At 42.2% G+C, this 16,103-nt stretch overlaps 1 protein-coding gene across 1 annotated transcript in view; it reads right to left on the bottom strand.

Annotated features, from left to right (window-relative positions):
• Positions 1 to 16,103, bottom strand: part of PID1 (phosphotyrosine interaction domain containing 1) — a 225,872-nt gene that overhangs the window by 102,619 nt on the left and 107,150 nt on the right. Inside the window, exon 2 of the mRNA XM_036913027.2 lies at positions 10,798 to 10,944. Within this exon, the coding sequence (XP_036768922.1) occupies positions 10,798 to 10,944 (147 nt within the window). The remainder of the gene's footprint in view (positions 1 to 10,797; positions 10,945 to 16,103) is intronic.

Raw genomic sequence — 16,103 nt, 5'->3', positions numbered from 1 at the left:
AATGAATCGGAGAGGAGACAGAACACACTAGAGGTTTCAACAAAGATTGGGAAGCTTTAGAACACACAGTCAGTCTACACACTTAAGCCACACCCTCCAGAGCAAGTTCTATAAAACTGGTATTTTGATCTAATCTATCTGTATCACATTTTTCATTCCTCAAATGGTTCAAAAATTGGGAGGGGAAATAGGGATTTTAACTAAGGTTCCCTAAAATATCAAGAAACAAGAGTCTCCAAATTGGAAAGATCCATAATTTTCCAACTAAATGGACTGGAGGGAAAATTCATACCAAGGCACATAGTCATGAAATTTCTGAGCACCAAGAATATAAAGAAAATACAAAAAGCTTCTAGAGAGTGGATGGGGAAGAAAGTCACATACAAAGGAACATTAGAATCTAAATCAAATGGGATCAGATTCCTCAACAGTAACATGGGATAGTAAAAGTCAATGGGCAGTGCCATTGCAATAGTAAGTGAAAATCATTTCCAATCTATATTTCTATACCAAGCCAAACTTTCAAAAAGGTGAGGGTAGAATAAAGAAATTTCAGACTTACAAGGTACACAATTTTTACTTCCTGAACATGTTCTCCAGCAAAACAAAGGAGCAAATCAAAAGAAGAGGAAGAAAGAAGAGGCATATTCAGCACTTTCACAGAATTCAGGAAAGAAGTTCCAGAGTTATAGCAATGAAGACAGCCTAGAGCCAAAGAGTCTAGTCAAGGTGCAGAGAACACAGGATTCTGGCAGAGAGAATCCCAGGAGGAGATTAAAAGGAATACACTATCTTGATGATCGAGTAATTGAGTAACTTATTGATAGGTGCACACCAAATCTGAATGTGCATTTGGAAAAAATTAAGTATAAGCATATATAAAACAAATCCAAAAAGAATAAATTATTCATTCAAAAATACATTGAACAGGAAAAGAAACAAAATCATGGTGCATCAATTGATGCTGCAGTAATAATCACACAGGTATTAACTAAAATTTCAGAAGTCACTCTATTAGGATGATGGAGGAGGGAAGGTGGAGAGGGTTATGGAATGAGATAATAGACCTAAATATTTGTCTATCAAAATAGATAAAAGATACTACCTATAATGGGTAAAAGCACAGTATTTGAAATATGAAGGTAAACCTAAGAAGAAACTGCTAAAATAGTGACAATTGTCCCTGTGAGGAGGGCTTGGGTATAAGAAAATGATGAAGGATACAGATAAATATATTTTATGTTTCATTTTTCATTATCATTTGATTTTTTAAAAAATCTGTACAGGTATTGCTTTGATGAAACTTTTTAACTTAAGGCAAAAAGTCACTTGCAAAGAAAGTCTAGGTTTATCTGAGAGTACAGTCATAGTCAATATTGTCGAATACCTCCTTACTTAGTGCAAATTTTTCCATTTAACAATGAATTAAACCAGTCTTATTGTAGCAGGTAGATTGTTGCAGTAATGTGTGATATTTTTCTGTACAGATGGCTCTAATGTAAAAGGTGAATGGAACACCCAAAAAATGAAATAACAAAACCTGTTGAGTAGAAAAATATATATAAACTTGAGAAAGTCTTCTAAATATTAACTTCTTATACTTAAGCACTATACTTGCATGAACCAGGTTTTAGTTTGAAGTCATCATGACCTAGTGACCATCTTTAACAAGTTGTACAACCTGTGGGAAACCATAAAACATCATATTAATGAGTTTTTACCAACTTTATTGGTTTTTGGTCTTCTGTATACTGTTTCTATAGGCTGCCTAACAAATAAAACCTATCACAGAGGAAATATTATTTTACTGTTTTATATTTAGAGGAACTAAATATTTTCCCCACAGAATTAAATTCAGAAAAGAATGCAGAATAATGAACATATTTCATAAACAAGTGATCCCTAAGTTCAGAAAACAATTAAACTCTATTTTCAGAACTAAACCAACAAATTGTTTCAGACAAACTGTCTAAACAGGAAGCCAAGAAGGGAAAATAACTTCAGAACAAGATACTTCTCTCAGAAACACAACACATTATATTCATAATATTTTCCGTATCAGTTTCAAAATTTCAAAGTTGTCCTTAAAGCTTTACTGGGAATAGGGAAAAAACATTATTCACATTCCCAGTGGTAAAATTGTGAGGTTCTTTTTTTTTACAAACATTGTTTTATAGGCCCACTGCATTGCATCATAACAAACTACTAATGCTCATGACTTTGTGGTTCCACTGAAAATTTTAAGATAATGTTACTTTTCCAGAAATTTTGATAAAGTAAATGAAATAAGGAAATTTGGCTCAAAATAAGAGTAAGACAGTTCTACAGACCAATCTTTCTCAATCTATTTTTCAAAATAGTTTTCTGAATTCCAATGAAAGCATTTTTGTAGGCTCAACAAATAATAAGCACAATAAACATAAGCTGACCAATTGATGAACTATGAGCATTGTATTTATTTTTGCTTGGAAATCCTTGCATTTCTAGAATTCTCCACTTATAAAGAAACTATGTACAGAAGGCTGAATAGGAAACCCAAAGTTACGAGGCCCAGGTCGCTGGAACTGGATATATAAAAGGTTTGATTAAACTGAGGGATCTTGAGGTAGGGAGATTATCCTGGATTATCAAATAGGCACTAAATCCAATTGCAAGTGCCTTTCTAAGGGAAAGGTAGAGGAAGAATTGATTCAGACAGAAGAGAAGGCAATGTGGCCAAGTAGGAAGAGATTGGACGGATGAGGCCACGAAATGCCTGCAGACACCATAAGCCAGAAGAGGCAGGGGGCTGAGACTGCCCCAGAGCCTCCAGAGGGAGGGGGCCACCGCTGACACCTCGATCTCTGCCCAGGGACATGGAGTTTGGACTTCGAGCCTCCAGTTCTATGAGACAATAAATTTTTGTTTCAAGCACTAAGACTGCACCATGCAGCCCTCAGGAAATCAGTACCATCCTCGCAAAGGCACTTGAGTAGGTCTACAATTATTATGCTGAGCAGACAGACAAATCTGACCCCAGACAGGTCACATATTGGATGGACAAATGTCACTTTCCCTGGAGCTACAGAAATTCTGATTTGGGCAAAGAGAAGAAACAAAGTCTAAATTGGTGAATTACATGAAGTTATTTCCCAAATGCTACATTTAGAATGGAGAGACTTCCACATAACTTTCCAGTCAAGCTTTCTCATCCAAAGACACTTGTCTTTAATAATTAATTTTAAAATTAAAGTCATATTTGCTCATTGTTGCAAATTTAGAAAATGAAAAAAAAGCAAAAACTAAGAAAATCAGAAGTTTTACCCATAAGCCTACTACTCAAGGATTATTTCTATTCATATTTTAGTATGAGCCTTTTATTATGAATGTTGGCATATAATTAGTTTACTTTTATTTTACAAAAATAGGATCCTAATAACATTTCTAACCAACTTTTTTATTTGTTTAATACATTATGAACATTTTTTGCATCAGTATAATTTCTACAACAGAATCTTAAATGACTGCATGTTGTCCACAGTATCATGGAGAAAAATGCTGTAATATCTCTTTCAGATGTTTAGATTGTTCTCCCATTTCTCACTAATGAATCTTTAGTGATCTCCCAAGAGTCTGTAAAGGCAAGAAATAAAGAGATACAAGAAGATACAGTCTTTGACATTAGCCCAGCGGTTACTCTTTAATGTGAAATCTGGTTCCCCAGAGTAAAATGGCCATTTCAGCCACAGCCTTCCCAGTGTGGGACAATAGGAAATAAATTATTTGAAGGTGTCAAGGATCCCCAGAAAATCCTTCAATGGGGAAAGCAGCTCTACTGGGCCCATCCACATGGGAAAGAATGACTCTATTAAAGAAGGTCAATCTTACTCAACAAGCATTCAGGCAGAATGGTATCCACACTCTCTACAATTTTACTAGTTGAAGTGAAGACAATTTGCAACAGCTAAAGATTTTCATCATCAGATATGAAAAGTGAGCCACAAGGGATAAAGAACTTCAACGAGGCCACCACGGGTGTCAGTGGGAAGACCAACATGTAGAATTCAAAGTCATCATGAGTCAGGACTCATGGCCAGTTTACATAAAAGCCACTAACAGAACACTCCTCCATGCTAGGTAAACAGCAGGAGCATAAGTGGTCTGTATCTCAAATGTATGCACAAAGACCAACCCCAGAACAGCACTCAGGATCCTCAGCTGTCCTCAGAGTTGTACCTGTTTTCTCCCCTTGACGCTTCTGAGACGGGAGCAGGTCCTTGGCAGAGTGGGCCCTGTGAGTTGGAGCAGAGGGAATGAGGCTCAAGGCTGAGGACAGCTCCAGGCCTGGGGGGGTGGAGTCACCTCTGCTCTCCACCACACGCCTTTGCTAATGATGCTTCTTTCTCTGGTGCTTAAATACTAGAGGTGGATCCACGTTTGCATGTGTGAGCTTGTGTGCACGCACGTCTGTCCCAGTCCTTCCTCTTCTCATGCCCTGTTCTCTCTGAGGCACCAGACATCTACGAAACTCCAAACCCATCTGACAAGGTATCCTTTGGGTGGCGCCCAGGGGTGGCCCCACAGACATCTCAAATTTCACTACCCTGAGCTCATTACCTCTTTGGAAATCTTGCTCCTCTTTCTCTATCCTAACCTTGAATACTGGGGTGCCCAAAGAGAAACCCAAAGTGAAAAGCCTTAAAAGGAGGACCCAGGATTTCTCCAGGGAATGAAAACCCCTCCCTACCAGTGAGACAAAGCCCTTTGATGCAGAAAGTCAAACCACATGGTAGGGGATGGCCATTACTGACTGTCCGCACTCGGGCCCTGGAGGGTCACTTGTACTCAAGTGGAGGCTCATCTCATCTGAACAAAAGCATCTCTGGTGCAAATTTCAGGGAATGGTCTGGGTCCAACCCGGAAGGACAGTCCTCCCTCTGCAGCCTGAGGACCCTGCATCTACTTTCACTGTCACTGCTCGTCCTGTGAGGCACATCTGACCCCCCACATCATGAAGCCTACCTTTTCTGCAGTACGCACTCTTTCATTGCCTCTCTGGCATCTCCTTTCCCTTCCCTCCTGTTGGAATTTGCAGATTCAAAGGCAAATAAATTCAATGATTCAAGTCAATGCAAGTTAGGTTTTCTGTTATTTCAACCCAAAGCATCCAGAACCATTGTTAATCTTTGTGTCCTAATTTATTAATACCTGGATCATCCTGAGAGTATGGAACATGTTCTTGTGGTTAAAGAAAGAAATGAAAGAAGAAACTTAGGAAGGGCAGGAGGGGAGGAAAGAAAGGAGAGAGGAAAGGAGGAAGGCAGAAAAGGTAAAAGCCAACAAAAGTAAAAACTGCAGAAAAATAAAAGCTTGTCCCTGAAACAACAGGTGTTAGCTGCTCATATCAACTTTGACCTTCCTACATTTAAAGAGACGGGCAGAATTTGTGGTTTGATTTGTTTATAGAGAAGTCTGAGAAAGAATGAAGAGTAAACAATTAGAATTACGTATCATCCACTGTAAATTTAGAGGAACATAGATAACCAATAGTGAGCATGTACCTGAATCTTAATTTATATATTACTATTCTTTATTTTGTCTGTATTCAGTCTTCATATCTAACTCAGAAACTTACTTTGCAAGGGAAAAGTCTGCATAATTAGATTCATGCAATCCCCAAATGACCTACACCAAGAAAGGGCTGCAAAATGCATTTGATAAGAATGACAACATAATACATTGTTTCTCCCTTCTGTTAATGGGTGGGAAAAAAAATGGACTCAAATGAGAAAACATGACTATATTTCTAATTAAATACATAACTGGTCAAATAAACACACAGATATAAATGTAGAAAACAGATACGTGTGATGCTAATTTTAAATACATTTAAATTCAAATCAGGAGCTCTTCTGAGAAGGGGTGTTGGTGAAATCCACTTCTAAGCCTGGCCATTTTACATGCACGTGACGTGGTAGGATGAGGGTTGCCTCAAAGCTTTCAGCTCAGAGATTTCTCTTCTCAGTCCTAAGAAACTGGAAATCAACCACATCCTTCCTGAGAGCTAACAGACTCCTAGTGCCACCCCTGGGTGCCGAAGTTCTCCAAAAGAGTAATATAAAAATTGTGATGGTTTATGAGTCATGAATTCCTTCTTGGCAACAAGATTGTTGCAAGGTTTCTGGCTTCACAAATGGGAAGAGGAGAGCAAGGGTCTTAGATGGAACTGACACCAGGCCTAGTACCCCTCTTGGGGAGGTGGGATCTGGGAGCTCAAGCCTCCTGAGTGAGACAGGCCCAGGCGAGGTGCTGGTGGGCCCACAGTGAAGGCAGCTGGGTGCCCACCAAGCTGCATTAGGGAGACAAGGGCACCCGCAGCTTGAGCAAGGAGGGAACCAAAAGGGAGGCCACGGAAGGAAAAACCACGTCTCAATTGGCCCTATCGGCCCCCATCTCCCACAGGCTGCAGACGGCCAGGAAGAGTGTCACTCCCAGGCACCATCCTTTAAGGCCTGCCTCGGCTTGGCCCAGTTATGCTGGAGGGTGTGGAGGAAGGACCACCCCATGAATCCAGCATAAAGGCCCACAGAGCCAGGCCCAGGCGGGAGGCCTATATACGTAACTGCCAATTACCCTGTTTGGGTTCCCACATCTTTTCCTATATATTATCCTTTGGCCTTTCTCCTCCATGTTACATTTCTTCAATTCATTGAAATCCTGACCCTCAGAGATTACCTCCAGTCACACACTTTATAAAAGGTTTTAAATAAAAAACTATATGTTCTAAGATGTGCCAGACTCCCAACTGTGTGTCGGTTTGTTATAGTAGTGCTGTTATTTTGCTTTAAAACTATGAACACCATGAGCCTGGGGACCATCTCTGCTGAACGGGTTTTCTACAGTGCCCATGTGGGCATACAGGAACCCACTGGACATGCCATGCTTTGTTTCATACACAGTTTTCACAAGGCATGACTTTTCATTGTAGACTGCCCCTCTTTATTTAAAAAAAAACAAATTTGAGCACATGAGTGGAATATCTGGTATAATATTAGATGATACTTTTAGTATACTCCCCCATGCCTCCTGGTGTTTGTAAGCAAAGACAAAATTCTAACCCAATAAAACAAGGTAAATCCTTGACTTGGACTTTTAGACGAGAGAGGGCCTGAAATACACGACTATGAAAGGCACAGACGTGAGGCTTGCAGAAGCAAAACCACTTGCTACCATCACATGACACAGCCAGTTTTCTGAGCTGTCTCTGGACACATGTGGGAGCCACTCAGTGGGGACTGAGAGATGGGGCAGTCTAGTGGAGACAGCACAGACCACGGGGCCAGACCTCTGAAGTTCAAATCCAGGCTCTGCCAATTACTCAAGGGGGTGCCCCGGGACAGGAAGGAACCTCTCTATGCCTCAACTAGCCCAACTGTGAAATGGCACTACAGGTGGCATTTATGTCACTAATGTTGCTCTTCTTACACACCACTCTAGTTCAGGTCCTCACGTTCACAGCACGGCCTGGCCCCTCTGTCATGGAAATTACAGTCTACTTTAAAGTACCCAACACTAAACTAAGTGCCTGAATCAAAATTTCTGGAAAGAAGGTCCAGAAAACTGCCTCCCAGGAGGTTTCTGATACATAAACTAATTTCAGCAGCACTTGCAATTTATCTATTTGGGCATTCATCTTACATTCCTTCTGCTGAGCTCTAAGTTGCATTCCCACAATACTTACTTGATTCCTTTCTCCCCAATTCCCTGTAAACAGAAGGTTTTTGGTGGCTGTTAATTAAATAAATCTTTGCTAAACAGCCAAAGCCATCTAGGATCCCATCGTGCTGGGCAGGAAAACTTCAGTGTGACAAGCCATTATTGCCTTGCAAAATCAAACACAGCCTCTGATACTCCAAACATCTTCAAAAAGAATACTGGTGGGCACATAATAAATGATATGCAGTGGGTTTGTACAGTTAAATAACTACACTCCAGGGGGAAAAAAACAATGGCAGCAGTAGAGGAAAACAGCACAAAGACCCAGCTGCCCACGACATGAATAGCCTGGCAGGGCAAGCCCGTCGGGACCCACAGAGAATACAGATCAGAGGAAAGCGGGAAGTCTGAGATCAGCCAGGGCCTCGATGGTGCTAACCGTCACGCATTCTCAAGCCCCTTGTCCTTTGCCTCCTCCTGCCTCTCTCCCTCCCAAATCCAAAGCGATGCAAGCACAACTTGAGGGCTGTTAGGCAAAAAGAACGGGCACTGTGTGAAGCGGAGGGTCCCCGGGCGCTGGCCCTGCAGCTGGGCCCCGCTACATTGTGCCCATTATTCCCGGCAGGCAGGAGTCCGAGAGCGAGCTCCTTCTGCAGCTGCCATTTTGTGAGCTAAGTTACTTGCAAGAATCAGAGAGGAAACACTGCACTTTGTTCCTGGGGATGCTCGGGGGAAAAAAAGGGGGGGAAGTCTGGAGATTCTAAACAGAAATCTCAAGGCTCAAAAACCTAACTCTGTTTTTTAACAAAACAATAGGACCCTGGACACAAATGTGACATTGTCCTTGAGAATTAAAGACTGTGACTCCAGTCCCTTTAAGTTAAAATTTAAATGTACAAAGTGTAATGTAGTATACAATGTGAAGAATGACACATTAGACATTTTTCCCCCTCACAGAGAATCATAAAGCTGGAAAGTTCCTGAAGAGCTGTTGGCCCCAATTGCTGATTCCAGGATTATGATTATGTATGCCTAAAATCTCCTCTCCAAGATTTCCAGGGAGGGAGAGTTCATACACTTTGTAGAGCCCGGTGGGATGCGTTTTTCACCTTGAATGCAGAAGCTCTTCCCTGTGTCCAGCTGAAATCTTTGCACCTTTCCCTTTGTCCAGCCCCAAGATTGACGCCAGGACAACCCTCGCTCACTCTGGTGTGTGCTTCTGAATTTCTTCTACGTTTTTCAATATCCTTTTAGAAGAAAAATAAATGAACACAACCTAAGGTGGCACACAGAGAACAAAATTACTCATGAGTTTTGAACCCTATTCTCCTTTTCAGAAACATGATGGTTTTAATTCTTTTAGTAAATACCTCTCTCTCTCTGTACACACACACCTTTTATAACCAGATTGGAAGATTGGATTGCTAGGTTTTTTTTTTTCTGTTATTGCTTTTTCCCCTCCCATTTACTCTGTAGACTCCATCAAAGTAAACTCTCCTCCTGCCTTTCCCACGGACTTAATCTTGCTTTCTGAGGGATCATTTATCCTACAGGAGCAGAATTCAAAATGATTAGGAAATCTCAAAAGGATGGATCACCCAATTTGATCTCATATCACTTTCAAATGTCATGAGCATTTGTGTAATTCCTTTCTACCTTGAATTCACCAAAAGCCCGAGATACAACGGGCCCCAGGGCCAGGTCTGTGGGTCCCCTTCTCTAAAACTGAAGTGGGGACACAGCAACTACTCTTTGGAAGCTGGAAGCTCACCTCAGCAGTTACCATCAATATCTCTTTTTACAATGGAGTCATATAACTGGCTTGCTTAAACCTCTCTGAGGTTTCCCTAGTAATTAGGACAAACCTAAACTCTTTGCCATGATGACAAGATTCTTTCTATATCTGGACTCACACCCAGCCCCATCAACACATCCTTCTCAACTTCCTGGTTACACAGGCCCCATTCCTTTCCATTCCAAACTACACCAAGATCATTTCCACGTCAGAGAATTAGCCCTCCTTTTCCACAAGAAAATTCTTCTGGCTTTCTCACCAGCCAATGCTTGTTTGCTTATATTTTCTCCTCTTTCCTCCCCCAACTACCAGTGAAGCCCCAGAAAGATGCTGGTGGGTTTTGCTCACACTCTCCCCAGTCCCGGGCAGCCAGCGAGCACCCAGTATTTGTGGAATGAATGGGCCTGTGTGAGGCTCCATGCAAACGGCCATCACTCAAGATTGCTATAGGCTCCAGTCTGGCCGCAGCTATGCAGGAACTGGGAAGGGGATGGAATACCCCAGCCAGAGAGATCAGTGGACCTTTACTTCCCCAACCCGGAAAGCGAGAAGGAAAGGAGAGTATCTACAAGGTTATAAAAGAAACCCACATGCAAATGAGCATTTTATTTTATTTTCACTACTCGAGACAAATCTCTGATGACAAAGTATTCAAAAAAACATATTTTCTTTGTTACCTCTAAACCAAGTATTATATTCATCAACTCTCATAGAAAAGAATATCACGTGAGAAGGAATTCAGGAGTTCACCAAACTGTACATTTCACGTCTAGTTTTCTTTCCATGTCGGCCTTAGAGTTTACAAAAGATAAAAAATGTTTTATAGTGGATTCTGAAGCATGAATATTAGTATACATTTGGTGAGCTGAAGGAAAACAAGATGCAAAATTACCCCCAAAGGGCTCAAAATAACACCACTGATAAACTTGTTTGATTTTTAATTTTTTAAGATATACATTTTATTTAGATTGCAAATACAAAAGGAAGAATTGTCATAAAAGACAGAAATTTTCTTGCAAAGCTCAAAGTTCCATCGGGCCACAGAAAATACGGTGAGAATACTGTTCTCTTCACACCTACTAAAACTGATGTCTTTAATGTGTCCCCCAAATGAGAAAGTGCTATAGCATTAAGAAAAATAAAGCAGGGTCTGGAGTCATACTACCTTCATTCAACAAGCTTATTATTTGTCACTCATTTTACATTTTCATTCTTAAAAAGTTACTACTGTGAAACAATTGTCTTAAGGCTACAGGTTCCTTTGTCTGCCCCTCCCAGGGGGCCCCAGCTGGCCATGTGCCACGTACCTTGCAGCCACCGTGAGTCCTGGTCTTCATCAGGGGCATGGTGGTGCACAGCTCGATGGCCTCGGGCTCGTGGAAGATGACCGCTGGGAGAGGTTCCTTTTTCAGTGTTAGGACATTCAATTTCGACTTCAGCATGGTCTGAAAGTGCTAAAAAACAACAACAAAAAAAAAAAATGTCAAATATAGTTAGATCATTTGGAATTGTACATGGTACAACTGTACGTCAAACCTTGTAGCACCATCTCTATTTTATTAATTCTACTTTCCTAGGAAGGCCACGAAATATTTAGTAAAATCGAGGGAAAGAACTGTCAGGACTCCACTAAAATGAAACAAAGAAAGCCGGCCATGCCCCAAGACCATGAAAACATGGGGTGGGGGGCGTAGGGCCACCCAGGACCTTGTTCCGAGAAGTTCTTCCAAGGTGATACGTACAGATGAAATCCTATGTTGGAACCCATGCTATATTCCACTATATAAGTGAGGGTGTTCAGAAGAGGATGTCATAGGAGCTTTCTGGGGAAAAGTCTAGAGATATCGGGAAAGGCGAAGAACTGATGATAATGAAAACAACAAGACTTCTCTGCCCTCCCCAGCTCGGCCATGCATCACTGGCTGTAGAACTTTAGGAAATCCTCTACTTCTCAAGGGCCATTTTATCTGCTGTCTCAGATCAGGACTCTAAGTAAATGTCCATCCAATATGCAACTCCTGGTGGCACTGGTTTTGAAATATGCCCAGAAACCAACCATATTGAATCACTATTATCTATACACCCAGTCCGGGGTCCACCTTGTTTGGTTTATTATAGCAGCTAATCCTACCACTCCCAACCCTCATGCGATGCAGAGAACTGCCACATGCAACCAGAGGGATCCTTCAAATATCTAATCATGGTGTGTCATTCCTCTGCTCAAACTCTCCCAAGTCTTCACCTCTTCTCATGAAACACCTCAAGTATTTGCCTTGGCCTTTGAATCCATGCGCAATTCATGGACAGCTGCCTCTCTGATCCTGTCTCTCCCACCTTCCCCTCTCCCCTACTTGGATTCAACCACAGGGGCCTCTTTCCTCTTCTGAGAATAAGGCAAAGACACGTGTGCCTGGTACCTTTGAACGTGCCAGTCCTGCCAGATTTCTGCAAGTCTTGCTTCCTCACCTTCTTGAGGACCCTGATCAAATGTTCCCTTATGAGACAGTCCTTTCTTATCTACATTATTTAAAATAGCATGTACACACACACACACACACACACACACACACACACACACCTGGCTTCATGGGCATGCAGCCTGTGCAATCACATCGGGTCCCATGCCCAGGGGGGTTCCATGCTTGGTTTAATGTCACCATTTTGAATCCTTAACAACTTTATCTTTGAACTTGAGTTTTGAAAGCTAAGTCTGATGGACAGTGGAGACATGCATGAGAGGATATATGCACAATATGTGCATCCCCTGATGGGGTGGAAGTGAGCAAGACACAGAGCAAGTACAAGCATGTTAAGTCTATGACACAGCAGCAGGTGTGCGAACAGCCCCAAGAGCCTACGCTCTAGACCTGGGGCTTGCTTTAAATGCAGAAAGAAGTCGGTTGTGTTCAGAGAAACATGAATGATCAAGGCACTCTATCACATCCTGTTCCCTTGTACGACTTCCCTGTACCAGGCGACTATTTACACTGAAGAGGACAATGCAGAAGGAAAGGGACAGAAGGAGAACCACAGTTCCTCCACCCTTCAGTCCCTCTCCACCAACCAGTAAAACGTCAGGAGAGTGTGCATTCAGTAGAAGTGAAATTAAAACAGGTGCGCTCGTTTTCTGGAGTGTTTCTACTGTTCTGGTAAGAAGAAAATTCAGGTGCACGTATGAACTAGGAAATGCCAGTTGTGTCACTTCAGTGATTCCACACTTACCCTTGTGTTTAAAGTGGGCATTGCACAATATAATGGTGAGTTATAATCATAATCAGTTGAACTGAAGTAAGGGGAGATTATCCCAGACAAACTGGGTGGGCTTGATGCAGTCAGCTGAAAGGCCTCACCAGGTAAACTGAGGCTCTGCCAAAGAAGAAATCCAATCCTTGGGCAGAAGCTTCAGTCCACACCTGAGCATCTAGCTCGCCCTTCCCGGCAGCCCGCCCTGAGGATTTCAGACCTGCCTGGCCAGTCCCCATCATCGCGTAAGCCAATCCCTTGAATGAATCTCAATGTCTGCCTCCTGCTAGTTCTGCCTCTTGGACTTAACCCTGACTGACAGAGCCACCCTGTGGGATACAAGGTCACTGGCCCTGACACTTTGTTAAATGGGGGAGAGACTTGCCCTTACATTTCCAGTGTTCACTGATTAGTATTTTTTTTTAAGTGTAAGGGCAAGTCTCCATATTAATCTGGAAGTTTGGCTTTTTTCTTAATTGATTCCAGTCTAACAGAATCTGGGGGTGTCAATAGTCTGGGGGGTCACAAAAAGGTCTGGGAGGGGCAACATGGATCTCTGACAGCGTGAGCCACAGTTGAGTTGCTCTGTGGGAAAGCAACTGAGGCCACAGGATGCAGAGGATACAGAGCTCAGAAGACGAGGTAATGAACAAGTGGGGACACTCCCCCACCTGCCATGTTGCTGGGGCTCTTTGAGACACAGCTCGACTCAGCCACACAGTACGCTCCTGAAGGTGGCCCTGGAAGGGACTCTATCTCATGAGGGCTGGATAACCACACCGCCCAGGGGTTCTGAGACTGCCTTCCTGTCCCATGTGGGGCCAACCACCATCGCTACTGGTTCAGTCGCTAAGCACAGAGAGCGACTGGGAAGTTGCAGACCGACACACACAGCCTGGGGAGCCAGTAAAAAAAAGAAAGAAAGAAACATATTAAAAACCCTAAATTGGGGACAGGAAGAGAACGGAGTTCAAATTCCAACTTGAACCCCGTGTGCTGTGTAACTTCCGCTACCTAACTCTTCAAAGGCTTGGCATCTCCAGCCAGGCAGGCGTGCGCCATTCATGCACCTGCCAGTCCTACCCACACACCTCTGCTGAACACCTGCATTCAGCCAGACACAGAACAGAAATAAAACATTAGTCTCTGCTTGAAGGGCTTTCTCTCTGTAGGAGGAGAATGGTAAATCAACGACCACACAGATCTACATGCGAGGTTTGTTAGAAGAGCCAGAGAGAGGCTAAGACAATATTTGAAAGAGCAAATGATTCCTTTTTTTTAAATAACCTTTTTTCCTTTAATGGTTTTGTCCTTCTGCCGCTGTGAAAGGATGAAGATAAAGAAGGAAATAAAACGTGGATTATTTGATGGATCGTTGAGTCTACAATAATACATCCTTTTATAGAAAATTAACATTTTTATGTAGCCCTGAGTTGCTCTTGTAAATCTTGAGGTGGTGGCACTGTGACAGCTGTAGCCGCTTCTGACAAAAACACTCTTCTGTCCCTTTCCCTGGGGCGACTTCTCCAGTACTTTACGCTGCTTCGTGGAATGGGGTTGCCGTCACCGTTCCCCGCCCCTTGACACTGGGAGAGGCTATGTGACATAGGCTGACCATCTGAGTATTGCATGTCCCCAGCCAAACACACTGGTTCAGAGAAAATAGGCCAAACAGATTCTCTTGGGAGATCGACCTACAGGGTTGCTAGGCAGGGTGACATGAGTATAGAGCTACTACTGACCTTCTTAGCCATCCAGATATGAGAAAGAGACCACAGAGACCAGGAGGGCAGAGAGATGGGGAATCATCTTGCCCCTGACATCACAGAGCCCCTGAATCCAGTTGCATCTGGCTCAGACCCATCACGGACTTACCAGAGACATCCCGGAGAATATGAGCGAATGGATTCCCTTTCCTGCTTAAGCAAGCTTGGGAGAGGTGTGTGATCCCAGCCACTCAAAGAGTCCTGCCAGTGCACACTACTTCATAGCGGAAAACCTCCCGTGCAAATAAAACAGAGCCACTAACAAAAATTCTAAAAGGACTTCATAAATGTTAAATGCCAGAAATGAACAGCAATAGTACCTTTGAAGCAAAGTAAATCATGTACTTGGTTATTTAAACAGGCTGAGCCTTATTGACAAAGCACCAAATAATAATCTAGAGAAGGTATTAGAGTCCCCAGGTTATTTGTGTCTGTGATAAAGCCTCTGAGCTCCCTCCAAAATGAGATGAATTCCAAGTCTCAAGAGATCACCAAACAGTGTACGAGCAATGACACCCAGTTTGGGTGGCAAGCTATCTTGCTGGGCACCAAAGCCCAGATGCCATAGCCAGCCCTCGCAGACTGCATGGCCTTGTCCTCCCTGGGCCTCCGTTTTCTCTTATCAAGTTTACAATGCTATGTTACACCATGTCAAAAATGATATTGCTTGTTCTTTGCAGGGACAAGCGAGTGTAATAAAGACAATGCAATTTAACATAATCCAGTGGCATTATAGCAAGGCAACAAAAGAAGAATCTAATAGAGGAGCTTGGAAAAGCAATTGCTCTCAAGTGAAGGATGCACAGAGTTCCATAAAGAAAATGTGTTATTCATTCTTAAAGAAGGGAAATGGATAGTGTGGAAAATTAGGGCACTGTCCTGGACAAATTAAACAAAGCTCGGCTTTCTGCATTTGGTTCTTTATGTGCAATCCTAAAATAGAGCCTCTAAATCAAGCCCCATTATGCAGATGGGGTAATCGCCGTGCCCTGTATAATTTTACAGTTGGCGCTTCCTACTCCTATTCAGACATTAATCTCTGAGTTTAGCAGGCAAGGATTTACATATTTTACCAATTCAAATTGGGTGTATCTCACCTTTGTATTGATTCTGTATCCACAATATAAAGCGTCTTTGGAAAGCAAATCCTGCTTCCTCGTTTTCTAAACTATTTGGAGCACTATCCTCACTCAAATTAAAGGGAAGGCTTTAAAGTTTTAATCCCCAGGTTCATCCTTGCATTTTGAAGGCGGGCTACAATGATCAGTTTTAACTTGCAAATTACTGATTCAGGAATGCCCTAATCAGGCTCTAAAAATATTGCAAATGTCCTTAAGAGAACAAGGAACAAGTGGGTGAATCAAATGAATGGAAAACTTTAGTACCCTAAACACATGTTAATTTCTACAGTGTGCAAAATTCAGTAGGGCTTTGAAATTTCACTCATATCCACACTTCACTTTATTGCTTTGGGGCTATGTAAGAATAAATGGAACTCAGTTGTGGTTTCCTTATATTTTATGCCACTTATTTTTAAAAAGTTATGTTCTGGCCCAAATAAGAGAAAAGAAACAATTTTGATATACTAATGCAACCTTTAAAAT

The sequence above is a fragment of the Manis pentadactyla genome, chromosome 6 (genome assembly GCF_030020395.1).
Source record: "Manis pentadactyla isolate mManPen7 chromosome 6, mManPen7.hap1, whole genome shotgun sequence".
Classification (NCBI taxonomy): domain Eukaryota; kingdom Metazoa; phylum Chordata; class Mammalia; order Pholidota; family Manidae; genus Manis; species Manis pentadactyla.
This window is presented reverse-complemented; position numbering and strand designations above follow the sequence as displayed.